The sequence below is a fragment of the Mastigoproctus giganteus genome, chromosome 4, assembly GCF_048544385.1.
Source record: "Mastigoproctus giganteus isolate SK-2022 chromosome 4, ASM4854438v1, whole genome shotgun sequence".
In the NCBI taxonomy this organism is placed as follows: domain Eukaryota; kingdom Metazoa; phylum Arthropoda; class Arachnida; order Uropygi; family Thelyphonidae; genus Mastigoproctus; species Mastigoproctus giganteus.
This window is the reverse complement of record NC_143578.1, coordinates 191047884-191066254: the sequence shown is the minus strand read 5'-3', so window position 1 is coordinate 191066254 and position 18371 is coordinate 191047884. Positions and strand designations below refer to the sequence as shown.

Genomic DNA, 18371 nt, shown 5'->3' with positions numbered 1-18371 from the left:
ATATTTGACCACGACAGGACTGAAACTTCTCGAGCACCCTCCCTACAGTCCAGACCTTGCTCCCTGCGACTTTGCACTGTTCCCGCATGTGAAAATGAAGCTAAAAGGGAGGCGGTTTTCCAGTGATGAGGACCTTCTACGGGCTTGGGACAACGAGTGTGCTTTACTCCCTAGTGAAACTTGGCAGAACTGGTTTAAAGATTGGTTTCGGAGGATGGAGAGGTGTATTGAATGTAGAGGAAATTACTTTGAAAAAATTAAATAAACAAAGCTGTATTGCAAAACTTTCCTAGTACCCTTTTTATATATATATATATATATTTTTTTTTTTTTTTTTTTATGAAAAACCCCAAACACGAAAGGTATCAAAACCTATAGTACTTAGTACCATGCATGGGTTTGAAGGAGAAGTATGGGGGTAGGGGATGCCGAAACCTTGCTCTAGAGACTAAACATGGGTTTCACCACTTCAAGCCTCCAATAAGCAAAGTGGTGGTATTTCACTGGTTGATGATATATGATGCAAGAAAGCATGCTTATACAGCATCAGCCAAAAAAAAAAAAAACTTTCCATTTTACCAATCCATTTGCTCCAAATATTTGTATAGTTCTGCCTTGAATTTATTTAAGCTGTCAACTTCTACAACAGATGGAAGTTTCATACAGCAATCGGTCAATTTCTGCAAATCTATTCTACAACTGATTTGAATTTGTCCCCTCAGTTGATTAATCTGGGCAAGAGAGAGAATCTCATCAGCATTGAGCTTGCTCAACCCATTCAAGGTGTATTACACCTCAATCAGATCACTTCACAGTAGGGCTCACAATACCGGTCAAAATCCTAATATCGGTATTTTTAATTTATGATACCAGTATTCCCAAAAAAAAAAAAAAATTTTGTAATAAATTTTAATGACAATTAGGTGCAATAAAGTAAGGAAAAAACAAGTAATTACTTTAATTCACGTTTTAAATTAAACTTTTATTATAATAACAAATATTCTAGCAAAAATTATTAAACATAGTTTATTCTAAAAACAAAAGAAAAGTATCTACACTACCTGTTGAATAAAGTGAGCTCTTAAGAAACTCAATAGTGTTACCGTTTAAACTGGATCTAATTTTGGTACATATTTAATTAGCGGCAGAAAACGTCCTTTTGGATTCTGTACTGGTTGGTGTTTTGTACTGAGATAGTAGTACAAGAGTTGCAGTTTAACACCCCTCCCCCCTTATTCTCATCTTCAAAAAATTATTTTCTTGTTATCAAAAATAAAAAATTTCCCTTTTGACTTTTTATGGCACTATATGCTTATTAACGAAAGAAAGGATCTGATGGTTAAGCTTGATGAGGAAACCAAATCCAAGTTGTGGGGAGGGTTATTTATTTATTAATTTTTATTTCCCTGTACCTTAGTATTGCCATCAGTGGCCATTGTTATGATTTTTGTACAGCAGCTCCCCTCAAGCATTAAGCCCCACAAGCTACCTGACTGCATTAAAAAATGAGAATTTCCAGGAGCCTGAGGGATATTTCCTCCCTACAAGTATATATATATTATATGCGAGCTGTCAGTTTCTCAAGAGCAATGACATAAATATAAAACAAAACTCATTTATCCTACAAATTACTTGCAATACATAACTGGTGTTCATTTACATCTAATCTATTCATTTTTCTTATTTAATCTGTTAATATATGCTATCATTTCCATAAAATTTCTCTCAATTAATAATCTCTCTCTCCAAGCTTCAAACATTAAACTAATTCAATCTTAATCACTTCCTCATATTTCTCTTAATCACCAATATCAATTCTCTTCACAACAGCAATCCATAAGTCGCTAACTTAATACTAACAATTCCATGTAATCTCCCTTTAGCAATATCAATTTTCTTTGCAACTTTAACCAATAAACCAACTCAATACTAAACATTTCCTTATTTCTTGTGTTTCTTCAACTTCAACATACTCTAAAATAATCTCCCACTTTATCTAAGTACCATTTCCAAAACAACACAGTTCAGAGGACTTGCCTTCCTTTTCTTTCACGGTGGGATTCCTTTGTGCTGGTTCCTTCCACGGAGTACGGTGATGTCTCTCTCTCGCTCGCTCTCTTAGTTGAACTCTGCATCTCTGCTGTACAGCTCTTCCAGTACTGTCTTATTTCGGGATTTCGAGAACAGTTCATTGTTAATACTGAAGGAAATTACCACAGCAGTAGTAGAAGCCAGGGCACTATCTGACTGACTTGTTATTCAACTTCCGGATTGACTTCTAGCATTGGAACATGCCCAGCAGAACCCTTCACTGCTGGACACTCCCGGACCCGAACTGAACCCAGAACTAACATTGGAAGTCTGCAACCCTTCCGAACAACAACCACAAACCCCCTATTTTAGCGCAATCACCTTATTTATTTCCTTCTTTATTTACATGTATAAATTAGATACGTAAATATGTGTATAGACACGTATTTTGTGGTGAAACCCATGCACGGTACTAACCCATGGTGAAACCCATGCACGGTACATAAAAAAAAAATTTTACATATCTAATTTAAAGCTTTGATCTTTTACCTCAAGATCACCTGTTCACAATTCCTTTGAACTGCTCCATACCAACACCCTTTCTCAAAATGCACCAGTTGTCGCATCCTCAAGTAGCAGTGTAATAGAGGGATTCAACTATTGTTCAGAAGCTTTTAATTTTAACCCTTCCACACCCACCATACCGTTGTTCACAGTGGTAAGCTGTAAATATTTTAACAATGGGCTCGCAGTTTATCTGACTTTCTACTGAGTAAATTTGATCGGTCACTGAAGTGACATCATCTGCAGCTTCCACCAGGGGCACTTCCCACACTCGCACTAAAGTAGTGTGATTAGAGCACAACACATTTTTCTTGACTGGTATGATAAGTCGGGTGGATTTAGGAGGGTGGACAGATGGGGCTTATTATCCCTTAACCATGTACATAAGTGTATATGTGTAACTTTCCTAGGTCTATCTGAAAAAAAAAAAAAAACTTTAAAATCTGGTCATCATGCCTCCCCTTATGATAATACCTGGATCCGATAGTGTCCGGAGTTCTTTTTAGAATTTTTTAATAGTATGATGTCATAATCGTATTCCTGAAATACTATTGCAGTAAGTATGATTGCAACGATACAAATATTTGTCAACAATTTCTTTTTTTCGTCTCGCATTTTTGTTACATTCCATTGTTAGGTACCCTTAACAGCTATGTATGCCATTTCAACTACAAAATTGGTACTTCAATCGACGCTGTTTTCCAGAGACATTTAGATACGTTGCAGTCGCAGGTATACATCTGTTACTTTAGTTATCATAAATCTATTATATCATCTTCCAGAAATTATGAAAATTTGTGAATGATCAATAAAATATTTACAATACAAAAGCTCTTATTTTGTAATCAATATATACAAATCAAAATACTCAAAAGAAATGCGAAGGATGTTTCACATAACCCATCTACCAACGAGCACGGCACACACACAACTGTTTTATTCATCTTTTTTTTTAACAACTAGGGAAATGTAATGGATACAATTTTTTTATGACAGAACTTTAATATTGTGAATAAAAAATAACATGAAATATTTCCCCATATCACAATTAACATAAAAACTATCACAAAATATTACACAATATAAAAACAGATATTTCATGAAAAAACACACTATTCTAGAAAAAGTACACAAAAATCACAGATTACATGAAAAAAAAAATCATTATGCAAATATTCAAGAAAAATTTATTCTAAAAATTGCCATATACAATTTATTTCTTTATTAATATTTGTTGTTGATCTTCTGCTTTGCTCAATAGTTATGTGCAAATTATGAAATTACGTCAAATCATTCCTCAATACAGAGGAATGAGTTGACATAACGATCCAGATAAAATTTAAGCAATGGTTTTCCATTTAGATGTATGGTCATCATAATCTGCAGCGTGTTTAATTGTCAACATGATTCATTTACTCATTACGCTGAAAGCTCGCTCAGCTTCAGCACTGCTAATCGCAGTGGTTTCAAAGATATTTCTGGCTTTCTTAATTGAAAAGGGAATTTCACTTGATTTTAAAGATAAACTGTCTTTGACAAAATCTCAAAAATCATTATCAGAAAACTTAAATTTCTCATTTGGTTTTCACCGTCTTGCCACAGAGTCGAAAGATTTATATATTCCACAATTTTGCATAGCATGCGTTTAAAATTCTTTCAATTCCTCGTCGTCGATAGTATCATTATTTTCTTTATTTAATTTCAAATTACTCTGTTGCATTAACGACTTGTCAGAGGTAATTCTTTTAAATGTATTCTTACTTTCTATTTTGATTCCTTCAAATTCTTTTCACTTCAACATGCTCTCAATTTTACGTTCAGAATTTTTCAAATTAGCAATAGCGTTGATAGTTTGAATAATTAATTTATCTGCTTTTATCACAGTGATTCTGTAAAGCTACTGAAAGGTAAGAGTGCAGGATGTCGATCATTAGTGCTAAATCATTAAGAAATTCCAGATATAAAAGTAGATTTAATAATCCGGAATATTTGCATAAAGCGGGATAATTCCTCCAACCTGCAATTGCCGTCCGCAAGCTACAGGCTGCCCATTGTGGCCTGAACAATCTTTATAGTTTCCACATCAAGTTCTTTAGCAATCATCCTTAATTCACGCTAGTTTTTTGGAGATTGGTGATAGTTTTTTTTTTTTTTTTAATTATTGCCTGTATGCCATTATATTTTAGAACATTTTCTGCATAGTGAAAGCCTCAACGAAGTTTTAAAATCTGCCAACATTTCATCTTTGTAAAGTATATGTAATATCTTAGTTGCGTCAGTGCCCCCCCCCCCCCCTCTACATTGCTACTAGACCTGAAAAGGTCTAGTAGCAATATATTTTCTCTCATATATATCTCAATAGTTCCTCTACGTTGCTACTAGACCTTTTCAGGTCTAGTAGCAACGTAGAGGAACTATTGCCGATCGGGCTAGCCAGGTGGGTAAAATGCTTGCCTGGCAACCCAAAGGTTGCGGGTTTGAATCCCACCCCGGGCTTGGATTAGAGTAAAATGCAAAAACTTTGGGAGGTGCATTATGGCCACAGAAGCCGATGCACCAACAACTAACAAAAAAAAAAAAAAAAAAGAGGAACTATTCAAAGAACTAGCTGTCACTAGTTCTTTGAATACTGTGCAAAATGTCGGAATCACACGGATATTCAGCTACTGTGACCATGTAAACTTAAACAGGAGAAATTTACTGGAAGGCGTGGATCATTCACTAATCCGAAAAACATATCCTGTTTGCCGGGGTAAAGAGGAACCAAATCGCAGGTAGACCAGAAGCTATTACCCATGTCAGGAATCTTCTTAATCTTCTGACTGAAAAGCATATTGACTAGTGCGACCTTGATATGTGATTGCATAGGTTTTTGGGACACCACTAACATTGTGAAACAGTAATCCTTTCACTCTTACACTTTCTAATTACCTAAAGGCCAGAGGTGAGAATAATGCATACAAAATTCTCTCCTAATCCGTTCGTTACATGGAAATTTTCTTTGTTCAATGGAAACTATTTAAATGTAATTATTAAGAGGAATTTTTAAAAAATTGCTATAAAGAAGTTGGTTAAACAGAGATCCAACTGTAATAAAATCAAAAATGAAGCAATTTTAAAATTCAACTGGTCGATTTCCCATTAAAATGATGAGAATGGCGGTCCCACTCACCCCACCATAGTTTCGGCTTTGGATATTCAATGATTGCATTCAGGATTTCATTTGTAAAATAAATGATTGTCTCAACAATGGGCTCGCAAATTTTTTAAAAAAATAAAATGGACTCTCGCGAGCATATTGTAGCTCACCACTGATTGTTCACCATATTCCTTAATTGCACTACCAGGCTTACTGCCATTAATGGAAATATTTCCATAATGATGGTTTCATTATTCCTTAAGTGTTTTACTTCCACACACACTATACTTACTAAGAGAAATATATTTATAAGATTTTATATCTTATAATTTCATGACGTTTTCAGGTTTCCGTTGCATTTGTACTGTGCGTAATGATCCCTCATTTGCAAATTCAGCAGTATTAATTATTTATTGTTGTTGATTTTATAACCTTTATGTGAATAAATCATGGATAATTATTTTTTAAATTAGTACCAAAAAAACAGTATTTTTGTATCAATACCAGGATTTGAATTCCCGGGAAAAAAATGACCGGGATCTCGGTATTGTAAGCCCTACTTCGCAGGTGCCTAGTCTCCAGACACTGTAATTTGCAAAACTTAAGCCTTTCTTTGTAAGAGCAACCCTTTGTTCCATTCACTAATCTTGTTGCCCTTCTCTGTACTCGTTCCAGCAGCTCTACATCCTTCCTAAAATGAGGCCTCCAGACATGTATACAGTACTCAAGGTGTGGATTGACCATTGCCTTATAGAAGGAGATAATCACCTTATCCCTGCTAGAAAAATTCCCATATATCATTGACAAGAAACAATGAGCTACTCTTTATAGACTGTCTGCACTGCTCAGAAAACTTCAAATCTGACTGCACATTTACCTCCAGGTCCTTTTCATTCTCTGCCACCCTGAGTGTAGTACCACAGTTGATACATTACTCTGGGGTTAGTGCTACCCATGTGCAGTACTTTATATTTGTCAATGTTAAACTTCAGTTGCCTCCTCTCAACCCATCTGCTCAACTTTTTTATAGATCCTGTTGTAGTAGCATACTGTCATTGGGGTCATTAACAACCCTGCCAACCATTATATCATCTGTAGACTTAGACATTAAGCCTGATATACCTTCATCAATATCATTAAAAAATACAGAAAACAACAATGGACCCAACACTGAATCCCAGGGACTCCACTAATAACATTAGTCCACGAAGAGCAGTGTATGTTGACTACCACTCTGTCTTCTCCCACTGAACCATCACTTTTTATCTATAGCAGCAACTTGCCCTTAATACCACACTGCTCCAATTTGTATAGCAGTCTTCCATGTGCAACAGTATCAAAAGCCTTCCTAAGATCCAAGTATATGATATCAAAATTATTCTTTGCATCCAGTTCCTTTATGACCACATCATAGTATCCAATCAAATTGGTCAGACAAGACTTCCCCTTAGCAAACCCATGCTGTATCCAACTATAACTGAAACCTTGTCTAGATGATCCTGCAGTGCTTCTTTAACCAGTGTCTCCATTAATTCCCTCGAACAGAAGTTAAACTAACAGGTCTGTAATTACTTGTCACCCTTTGATCCGCTTTTGTGAATTGGGGTCACTTGCACATCTCCAGTCCATGGATACCTTCCCTGAGTCCAAGGAAGCTTGCATAATTAATGGCTAAGGGTTTGCTTGCCTCCTTTGCTGCCTCTTTTAATGTAGCTGGATAGATCCTATCCACCCCAGGTGCCTTTCTTATGTTTATTTTCAACAATTTCTGCTCTGTTATTACAAAATCATTTAGCTCACTGCCAGAGTTTAATATACCTCTGGCATTCTCCGCTCTGAATAAATCCTCATATGTAAATGCAAAATACCCTTCAGTTTTCCAGCTACCTGAGCAGGATCACCAACAGTTGAACCATTAATATATCTATTGGACCAATCTGATTCATCCTTTTCCTTCTAGAGGTTACATAGGTAAAGAATCTTTGCTGTTTTTTGTTTTTTTTTTTGCATCCTTTGCCAAGGACTTCTCATCAGCCTTTGCCTGCCTAACCTCCTTAGTGACTTGATTACAGACCAACTTATGTCTACCATAGGCTTCTGTGTCACCTGTTAATTTATATGTATCCCATGCATATTTCTTCTCTGTCACATGTCTCATTAGTTCATCTGATATCCATTTAGGACTAAACCTTGAACAGTATTTCTTAGTTGATATGAAAAGCCTAGTAGCTTCCAAGATTAATTCTTTGAATGCTTCCAATTTAGAATTTGCTGTTTTTAACAACATCCATTGGTCCCACTGTATAGAATTTAAAAACTCTCAGATCGCTGTAGTCACCTTTTATGAAAGCAAAAACTCTCCCCTTTACTCCTAATGGTATTTTCCTCTTTCAGTAAATTCCACTTCAGCACATGTGCAAAATTGATATTTTTCTTTAAATAATTTAGGAAAAATCTCCATAATTTATAATTTAATTATGCAAATCGAATTCTGTCAATAGTCTCACAATCACTTTGTAAAAGAAGTAAAATTATTAAAAATGAAACATTTAAATTGAAACAAACATTAATATAAGTAATGGCAAATGATGCAAGAAATCAAGCTCATACAGTATCAGTCAAAAAAATAAAAATAAATAAATAAATGCCTCCTTATCATCTGTCCATTCCCTCTAATAGTTTTTGTATTTCTTCCTCGAATTTATTCAAACTACTCACCTGTGCAACACAAGAAGGAAGTTTGTTGTAGCAATCAAATACCTGCTGTCTAAAGGCAAATTCCGGAAAACTATCCTACAACCATCCTTCCTCAACCTGAATTTATGTTTCTGATGTGTGTAGTTAAGAGGATGGATGCATCAACTTTGAGCTTAGTCAATCAATTCAAAGCCTTTTAGAGCATATTTTGTTAGATGATGCATACTTCCATGTGATTTTATATAGCAATGATGGCACTGTCAAGTAGTTTTTGTTAAATTCCAGTACCATAGCCCTCTTGAATCCTAACTTGTGAATTATGTAATCATACTCATCTCAAAATGTTTATATTGGAGGAAACAACTGAGCAGTGTTGATGATTCTAATGGGAGAAGAAAAGACCTGGTCAGATTAAAAATTAGAAAATAATGTTCTATTTACAACTATACTGCAAGTTGGAATATAGTATATTATGATAGCAAGTGCACTGAAAAAAAAAAAAAAAAAAAAGCTATAAAAGATATGAATGTAAACAAACATAAATGTTGGCAGTAGTGGTGAAGGATATTAATTTAGGAGATTTAACTTGCCAACTAAGAAATACCATTGAATGCTAAGATCTAAATGAATGTCAGATGATCTGAGGCTTGTTGCAGAGAAGAAAAATTGCATGGGATGCATATAAATTATCAGGTGATAATTGGCGCACTATTGCCATAGTTCCCGATGTGCCTAAGAAATTTCTAAATCAACCAACCATCAGGTGATAAGGAAGACTAGTTGATATAAACTAGTCTGCAGTCAAGAGTTTAGGCAAGCCTGGACAGATTGAGAATTCTTTGGCAAAGAATGCAAAGAAAAACAGCAAAACTTCTTTACTTTTGTAAACAATACAAGGAAGAGGATGGATAACAGTGGTCCACTTGATATTGACGATTCAACTGTTGATGATCCTGCTTAGGTTGCTGACAAGCTAAATAAATATTTTACATCTACATTCACACATGAAGAATAAGTTTATCAAATGCTACCAAGGAGCTAAATGATTTTGAAAGAGAAGAGGAAAGCGGAAGAGAAATTGCTAAAGTTAAATGTAAGAAAGGCACCTGGGTTGGATAAGATCCATCTAGTTATATTAAGAGAGGCAGCAAAGGAGGTAAGCAAACCTGTACTCATTATGAGTCTATCCTTATATTCAGGGGAAATCCCTGTGGACTGGAGATGTGTGATTGTATCCCCAGTTCACAAAGGGTGGGATCAGAGATTGATGAGTAATTACAGACCTGTTAGCTTAACTTATTTACTAATTAAAGAAGTAATGCAGGACTCTTTAGACAGGAGTGCAGTAATACATGCAGTCACAGCCTGGGTTTGTCAATGGGGAAATCTTGTCTGACCAATTTGATTGGATACTATGATACAGTAACAAAGGAACTGGATACAAAAAAATAATTTTGATATCATATACTGGTTTGGGGTTTTTTTTTTTTTTTTTAAGGAGCATTGGCAACTAAGGCCATATTTCTCCGGGAATATGCAGCGGTTATTCCCTTGACCTTTTCGCATCCTCTGTATTTGGTGGTGACGGGCTCGAACCACGGTCTAATCAAGAAGTGTGTGCTACGCACTGCTGCTCCTGCCCACCTGGCCACGGAAGTGCCTAATATACTGGATTTCAGGAAAGCTTTTGATACTTGAATATAATGGACTGCTGTATAAATTAGAGCAGTTTAACATTAAGGGCAAATTGCTACTATGGATAAAGGGATTGTTGAGCAGGAAAATACATTATCAGTGTCTTTTATCAGTGGACACTTCTCTTTGTGGGATAATGTTATCGGTGGAGTCCCCCAAAGTTTTGTGTTGGGCCCATTGTTTTCTGCATTTATTAATATATTGATGAAGGTATATATCTGGCTTAATGTCTAAATTTGCTGATGATACAAAGGTTAGCAGAATGGTTAATGACAGTATGCTACTGCAACAAGATCTAGAAAATAATATTAGGCAGTTGGGTTGAGAAATGACAATCGCGGTTTAGCATTGACAAATGCAAAGTACTGCGTATGGTTAGCAGTAATCCCAGATTAACATACTAGCTATCTGGTACTACACTCGGCAGTGAAAATGAAAGACTTTGGGTTAATTGTTCAGTCAGATATGAAGTTCTCTGAGCAATGCAGATAGACTGCCAGGAGAGCTCTTGTGGTTTTGTCAATGATATACAAGAATTTTGCTAGTAGTAGGGATAAGGAGGTGGTTATTCCATTTTATAAGGCAATGGTCAGAGCACATTTTGAGTACTGCATAAAGGTCTGAAGGCCTGATTTTAGGATGTAGATCTGCTGGAGTGGGTACAGAGTAAGGTGGCAATGAGCTTGGTTAGGGGAACAAATGTTAGGTATTTTAATCCAAGGATTAGGTTTTGCATTGCTGACAAATGCAAAACCTTGCATTTGTCAGTGTTAAACTTCATTTCCCACTTTAATCTATCTGCCTATTTTTTCTAGACCTTGTAGCACATCGTGATTACTGTCATTAACCACCCTGCTAAGTTTTGTCATCTGCAAACTTGGACATTAATCCTGGTATACTGTGATCTGTATCATTAATAATATTGAAACAATAGGCATGGGGTAACTTCACTATTAACATTAGTCCATGAAGAGGAGTACCCATTGATAACCTCTGTATCGAAAACTCTTTGCATCGATAACTCCCTGCATTCTCCTGTTTAACTATCCCTTTATCCATAGCAGTAACTTGCCCCTAATGACACTCTGTTCCAGTTTTGGCAGCAGTCTGTTTTGAAAAGTGCTTAATATTTTTATTTTATTATTTTATTTTTTTCTAGTTATGTGCAGTTTTCTGCAATTGCTGCAAAACTTGTACGAAAAGCTCTAAAACCAGAATTTCGACAAGACAGTTTAAGAACTTCAAATGTGAAGCAGACTATTTGGAAAGATGGTAAACCACAAAGTGAGTAATACAATTTACATTTTAGAATACTGTCTGTTGATAGCAATTGGTAATGTATTATGTTCTTTTTAATCACATCTTTGTTTTTTTTTTTTTTTTTTTTATATACAGTAAAATCTCATAACAAATTTCTTAAGGTGAACAAATAATTTTATTGTATTGGAATTTTGTCTGATAAATTTTACTGGAATTGTTTAACATATAGAAGCAGCAATTTTGCATTATTTACTTCTTGGATATTGATTAAAATCAAATTTAAGTCAAAAGCAAATAAAATTAGAAAATACATCCTACAAAAGTAAAAATGTTTATACAGAGATTTGGTTTGAAAGCATATTTTTATCACAAAAATGTTTTTTTTTTTTTTTAATTTCATTTATTTATTATTTTATTATTATTTTTTTTTTTACTGATTAATTAACCCCTTAGGTACAGATTTACTTTCAAAGCTACTAAACCCAGTGGTCTGAGTTATTTTTGGAAAAGAAAAAATTGTGTGTGTGTGTGCTGAGCATGTATAGCAGAAGTTAAGTGAAACTTCTTTAGAAATGTTTATTATTTCAATGTTACAGTAGTTTAACATTTTACAATTGTTTTACAAGTTTGTTACAAAGTTTTTTTCCAGATCTCTCCTTTGCACTCAATGGAGGTGGTTGCATTACACGTATACATGCTCTATACACCTTACAGTGCTCACTGTTAGTCTTTGACATGTTCAATTATAATTTTTTTATGAAATATGGTAGAGAATGACAAAAGAAATATTTTGGTTTTCAAAACACTGGCTGTGCTGTAGGAGTACTGATTGCATCATGCATCACTGCTATGTATTTCATTTTGTATCACATTTTTGTTGAAATTTTTTGTCAATCCACGGATGCAAGTTACTCCTGTGAAAACTGCCTGGGGCATGCCTAAAGAAGTTTCACTTCAAAAATAGCATGACGCAATCAGTAGGGGTACTGATTGAGTTATGTGTCACTCATGGCTGGTATGTGGTACAACGGTGGGGGAAGGGTGCCTCCATAGCCAGGTGGGCGGGAGCAGCAGTGCGTAGCACACACTTCTTGATCAGACCGGGGTTCGAGCCCATGACCACCAAATATGGAGGATGCGGAAAGGTCAAGGAATGGCCACCGCATATCCCCGGAGCAATACAGCCTTAGTTGCCAATGCTCCTAAAAAAAAATCAAATAACAATGGCAGGGGAGGTGAATCATTTTGTGTCGCATTTTCTTGGTGATTTTTGTCAATCCATGAATGCATTGCATGTGTATGCACGCTATATGCCTTACAACACTCACTACAGAGGACCCCTGCTTTATGACTGATTCACTGTAGTAGTAGTAGTGGCATGTGATACAAGAAAGCAAAATGGACACTATAACAAAATACCATTCGCTATACATTATGTAGTAAACAGCAGTCATTGTGATCACATTTACAAATTGAATTTTAGTTCTATTAATGGTGATTCTAATAAGTGAAAATAGGAGGAATATCATCCACAGGTTATATAAAAGTAAAGATATAAAGCACAGATTTACACTTTATTACCTTACCAATTAAAAAGAAAGGAAGACAAAAAGCCAACTACACTTCACCCTAGTAAAAAAGGCCTACGTGCTCTGGATTCATTATGAAAATTTATTTTGTTTCTCAGAGCAAACTAAACATAATCACAAATTAATAAGCTTTCGGCTGGGATGCAGCCTTCTTCAGATTGAATACATAAATGGCAGTTGAAATAGAGATGTGCACTTCCAGGATGGTGCGTGAGGCGCGTGGTTAATTGTTTGTTGATGTTTGTGGCTGTGACATATGGTGGTGATGTGGCCAGCGTTTGTCTATGGATAGAATTACTGCCTCTGTGATGGGGTTAACTTGGCAACCACTGTTCCTGTTCAAAGAGGCATCCGACCATTTTATATTTAACGATTCCAACCAGGTGCGCTTTAGGTAATGGTGGGACCTGTCCACAACCACGACATCACGGTGTGGGTCGATGTCGTGGCGGGTTGTCCAGACATGCTCGGCGATAGCTGAGTGTTCTACATCTGCCAAACGGATTGCCCTTTTATGTTCTGAGAGACGTTTCTCGAGTCGACGTCCAGTCTCTCCAAAGTAGCAGCTGGTGCAGTCACGGCAAGAGATGCGATAGACCAAACCGCTCTGTAGAAGAGTTGGGACGGGTATTTTTACGTTGGAGATAAGAGAACACAGTTTCAGAACACAGAAACAAAATAAATTTTCATACATTTCACCCTCTTAATTACTTAATTACTAACCAGGCCTAACACTGCTAAACTTCGGTGATCGGACAAGAACTGGTGCATTCAGCCTAATATGATAAGTTTGCTGTCACATTTTCGTTGTGATTTTTGTCAATCTACGAATGCAAGTTACTCCTATCTCAAAACTTCCTGGAGCATGTCTAAAGAAGTTTCACTTCAAAAGTTGATGTTTTCTGAAAACACAAGAAAATGCTACAACAAATAATAATGCATAAAAATTTTTTTATTACATTTATTAACTTTAGAAATATTTTACTGCTGGTATGGTATAGCACAGGAATATCAGAATAGTAACATAAAAACAATAAATTACACTCAAATGTTTTGTACAGTATGGTACAGTCTAAAGCATGGACTAATGCAGAGCACATATTGTTTCTATTCTTTTCCCTTTTTTGGTATGCATACAAACATAGCAGTACCTCATTTGTATTTTTCTTGCACAGGGTACTAGGTACATAATTTTTTAATTTAAACTAAAAATATCAATTCTGTGTCTTTGAATGTTCCTGGACAGTGCCATGCCATTTGTAGTGAATTTTTTTTTTTTAAGAATAGTTATATTTATTCTTTGTGCTTGTTTATTGCTGTTTCCTCTTGATAATATGCTCTTTTTATTTTTGTGGCATAGTTTGCCATAAAACTGTATAGAGTGGCGCCTTGTATTACACTCAGCTTTGTGTTGTGCTTAGTCCTTTAATGCCAGTCTAAGAAAAACTATTAGATAAGAAAATTTTGCCTTGAGAAATTAAATTGTGCCATAAATAACAATGTCCAATTTTTTTACACTTTACACACCAGTCAGCATTTATAGTCACCTAAACAACTCCTAAGAGCTAGCTAACAAAACTCTGCAAAATGCAGTTTGTTAGCTACCTCTTTGGATGATAAATTCAGAGTGCAATAAAAAATTCTGCTGTAATATAAAACAGTAAAATATGTACTTTGTCAATATATTTTTGGTCTGTTTGGCATTCTAAGCAGAAGTGTATATAAAAAGCACTTTTTTAATGAATTTTATTAAAAAGTCAGTCCAAAAAAACACTACTTTTACTTAGACTTTTTAATAATCATTCAGAGTAAAAGTCAAGAGAAAATACTTTCTCAGCAAAAGTATGACCACTTATCAAACAGTGATTTTTTTTTTTTAAATTTTTTTTTTTTTTTTTAATATTGTTAATGTTTTTTACCTTCCATTTTAGGAGCAGAAGGAACTTCCTAAGTGAAGATTAACTTAATTTTAAGGTAGCAGTTTTATGGCAAAGAAAAAAATGGTAACAACCACATATGTAGTCATTGCACATATAAGAGTTTATTCATTATAGTAAAGCAGTTGTGTAATAAATTGTCTTACTGTCTGGATTGTATGTTTTCTTTTCAAGAAAGTTTTTTTTTTTTTTTTTTGTCATTTTTTGTAAAATGACAGGGATTAAATTAGCACAGAAATTAACCGAGAAACTGAACTTTTGCTTTATTTTCTGTATTTGATTCATTTTGAAATAGGAAGTTGATATCTTACTTTTGGACACCATTTATCGTTAAATAGAGACATGCCTTTTGCAAACCCTTAAAGCAGATCTTAGACAACTTAAAGTTGTATGTGGTTCCTAACATAAGTCTAATGATCCCCAAATGACATAACAAGAGGCTCATAACTATGCAATTGTTGTTAGATTTGAATGGCCAATCATTTAAAGCAGTGGTTCCCAAACTTCAGAGATCTATGGACCCCTTTAAAAATTAAAAAGTTTGCAGATTCCTCTCTCTCTCTCGTTTTTGTATAAGTATATAATAATAACTTTATTTAGTATTAGTATTAGTAATGGCCGCATGGTGCAAGAAAGCCTATGGCTTATGCTGCACCACCCAAAAAAAAATGAATAAAACAAATTATAAAATAAAAATAATTAATAAAAGAAAAGGAAATTAAACGTATCCTATGCGCTTCCCTAACCCAAAGGTACTATCCAGATGACCTTTTGAATTTCCCAAACAGGCAACTTATTGCAACTTTGAATTTCCCAAACAGGCAACCAAATGTAGGCAACTTATTCCAGTAATTTATAGCTCACTGGCTAAAATAAAACTTCCTGGTCCAATCTAAACATTTCCGCCCGTAACTCGAATTTATGTCCCCTGGTTCTAGCATCATTTATAATCTTGAAAATTTCATCCTCATTCATTTCAGAGCCTTAAACACCTCAATCAAATCTCCTCTAAGGTGTCTAGTTTCCAAACTCTGCAACCCACATATTCGAAATCTTTCTTCATAAGGACGCCATTTTGCCGATCTCACCAGGCGAGTTACCCATCTTTGCACCCTTTCAAGAAGCTCGATGTCTTTCTTTAGGTGCAGTCTCCATACTTGAACACAGTATTTCAAGTGTGGTCTAACAAAAGCCTTATCACATCCCTATCTCTACTTACAAAAGTTCGATAGATCATCAATAGGACACCATGGGCCTTCCTTGCACCCTGTTTACAATGCTCAGAGAATTTCATGTCTGACCGTATCGTAACACCCAAGTCCCTTTCCTCCAGTACTGGTTTTAGTTGAACTCCACCAAGTCAATAAGTTATTTTGGGATTACTGTTTCCCAGGTGTAATACCTTAAACTTTGTTGGATTAAATCAGTGGTTTTCAACCGGGGTGCCACGGCACTTTAGGGTGCCGCAACAACATTTCAGGGGTGCCATGTAATTTGGGTTTAAGTTACTTAAACTTATTATTTTTTAAAATTTATGTTTATTTCATTATAAAACAGTGTACAATATGGTAGGGGGTGCCGCAAAATAAATTACTTAGGGATGCCGTTATTAAATAAAGGTTGAAAACCACTGGATTAAAGCATAGCTGCCATTTTTCTGACCATTCCTGAAGTCTAAGTCTCTCTCTGAAGAAGCTTAGCTAGACACTGATTTATCATCAATTTTGCTATACATAGAATGAATAATGTGATCAATTCTAGAGGGTCCATTTTGCCGGCCCCCCCGGGAGCTGGTCTACTGACCCCAGTTTGGGAAACACTGATTAAACTGCTAATTGCTGAGACCACACTATTGTTTTTCTGACAATTTTGTTATTAGCTGTCACATAGTTACATGAAATTGCAGTTTACTTTATTACTGCTAATGCCTGATCTTGAAGCTCTGTATATATGTTGGTTGAAATTAAAAATAACAAAATAATTCTGTATTAATCTCTTATCTAGTTGAAATCCTTTCTCTCCTCCTGTATACCAAACTCTGCTGAAATTGAAATTCTGTAATACTTAAACTTGTTTTACACAATCAGTAAGAATTATAATTTTTTAGTTTCTCTTAAAATTGTAATCTGGGAAGATTATAACCTTTGAGACCAGGCCAGTAACTTTTCATTAACTGTCTGATTTCAGCCCTTCTAAATATCAGAAAAAATCTGCTCTGTTTAGCTATTAAAATCTTTTGTGAAAGATGTGTGAAATTCCTTCCATTAAAAAATCATAAATCAGTCTGAAACACAATCATTCTATAAAAAGGTCCTTACCTGTAACATTTTTTTCTTTATTATTATTATTTCTACACATTGCATTAATATATAGCTAAAATCTCTATGCAAATATGCAATAAAAAGTTTTGTATCTATTAGCAGTTTAAATGAAAATTAAAAATTTTTAAATTGAATAAAAATTTCTTTGTATTCAGTATTTAAAAGTAGGAAAATGGTTAATGAAAAGTTTTAGAATAAGGATCGCTTTACTTGCATGTGGTATATCCTTTATTACAATAAATAGCAATATATTTTCAAAGTGCATTCATAAACCTGTAGCATTTGTCTTGCAGATTAAATCAGTTTAGAGGATGATCTATCCACACTGGAAATGATTGGGCTGAAGCCTTCAACAAAGTCATTTTTCTTAAAATATGAAATCAGGAGGGTTTTTTAACATTTCCACATTTATTGCTTTTTATATAAAATTTCCAGGGATGGTTGAAAATTCTAACTGAACTTTCTCTGCTCTTTAACTGCATTGCTCAAAGAAAGTTCCCCACATATCAAGTTTGGTTATAAAAATTAGGTTATCAAGCAAAAATGTGACTTGATGAACAGCAAATGGTTTTTTAACCAAATAATTGAAAAGAACTGACTTAGCAATACCAATAGCTGTAGTGCTTATTTTTTTATTTTAGTATATATAGTAGAACCCAGATAAGAAATTCCCACAGAAGAAGTTTTTCCCTGTACTAGGTTTGTTTTAAGTTCCAATATCAATTTCTATGTATTGTAATGTATTATTTTTCCACGTAAGAAGTTTCTCGAGTAAAAAGTTCTGATAAAGAATGCACAGCGTATTTTTATTATTATTACTAGGAGTGCCCATTGTGAAAATTTTGCAATTGGTAGCAGTTTTTCTCTAGCTGTCTTAAAGAAATGTAGTCTGTGTTTTGTCATTTTTATTGCCTAATATTTTCCCAAAAATTTTTGGACAATTGATTGTCATCTCTATAAAATACTACTGAAAATAGCAGTACATTAAACTAAAAATTCACCTTTCACTTTAAAAACGTCAAGCTTTCGTTATTAGTGTTTCGTTTTCTTGCAAATGCTTCTAGTGTACAGTACATCTTCAGTATCCAGGAACTATCAGCCCTGATGTTGACATTTCAACTCCCCTGGTACCTCATGT

At 34.8% G+C, this 18371-nt stretch overlaps 1 protein-coding gene across 1 annotated transcript in view; it reads left to right on the top strand.

The window, feature by feature from the left end:
* Window positions 1-15066, top strand: part of LOC150087282 (uncharacterized) — a 61735-nt gene extending 46669 nt beyond the window's left edge. The window contains exons 2-3 of the mRNA XM_090372435.1: window positions 11286-11410; window positions 14907-15066. Coding sequence (XP_090228561.1) covers window positions 11286-11410; window positions 14907-14926 — 145 coding nt within the window. The 3' untranslated portion in view covers window positions 14927-15066. The remainder of the gene's footprint in view (window positions 1-11285; window positions 11411-14906) is intronic.
* Window positions 15067-18371: the final 3305 nt, after the last annotated feature.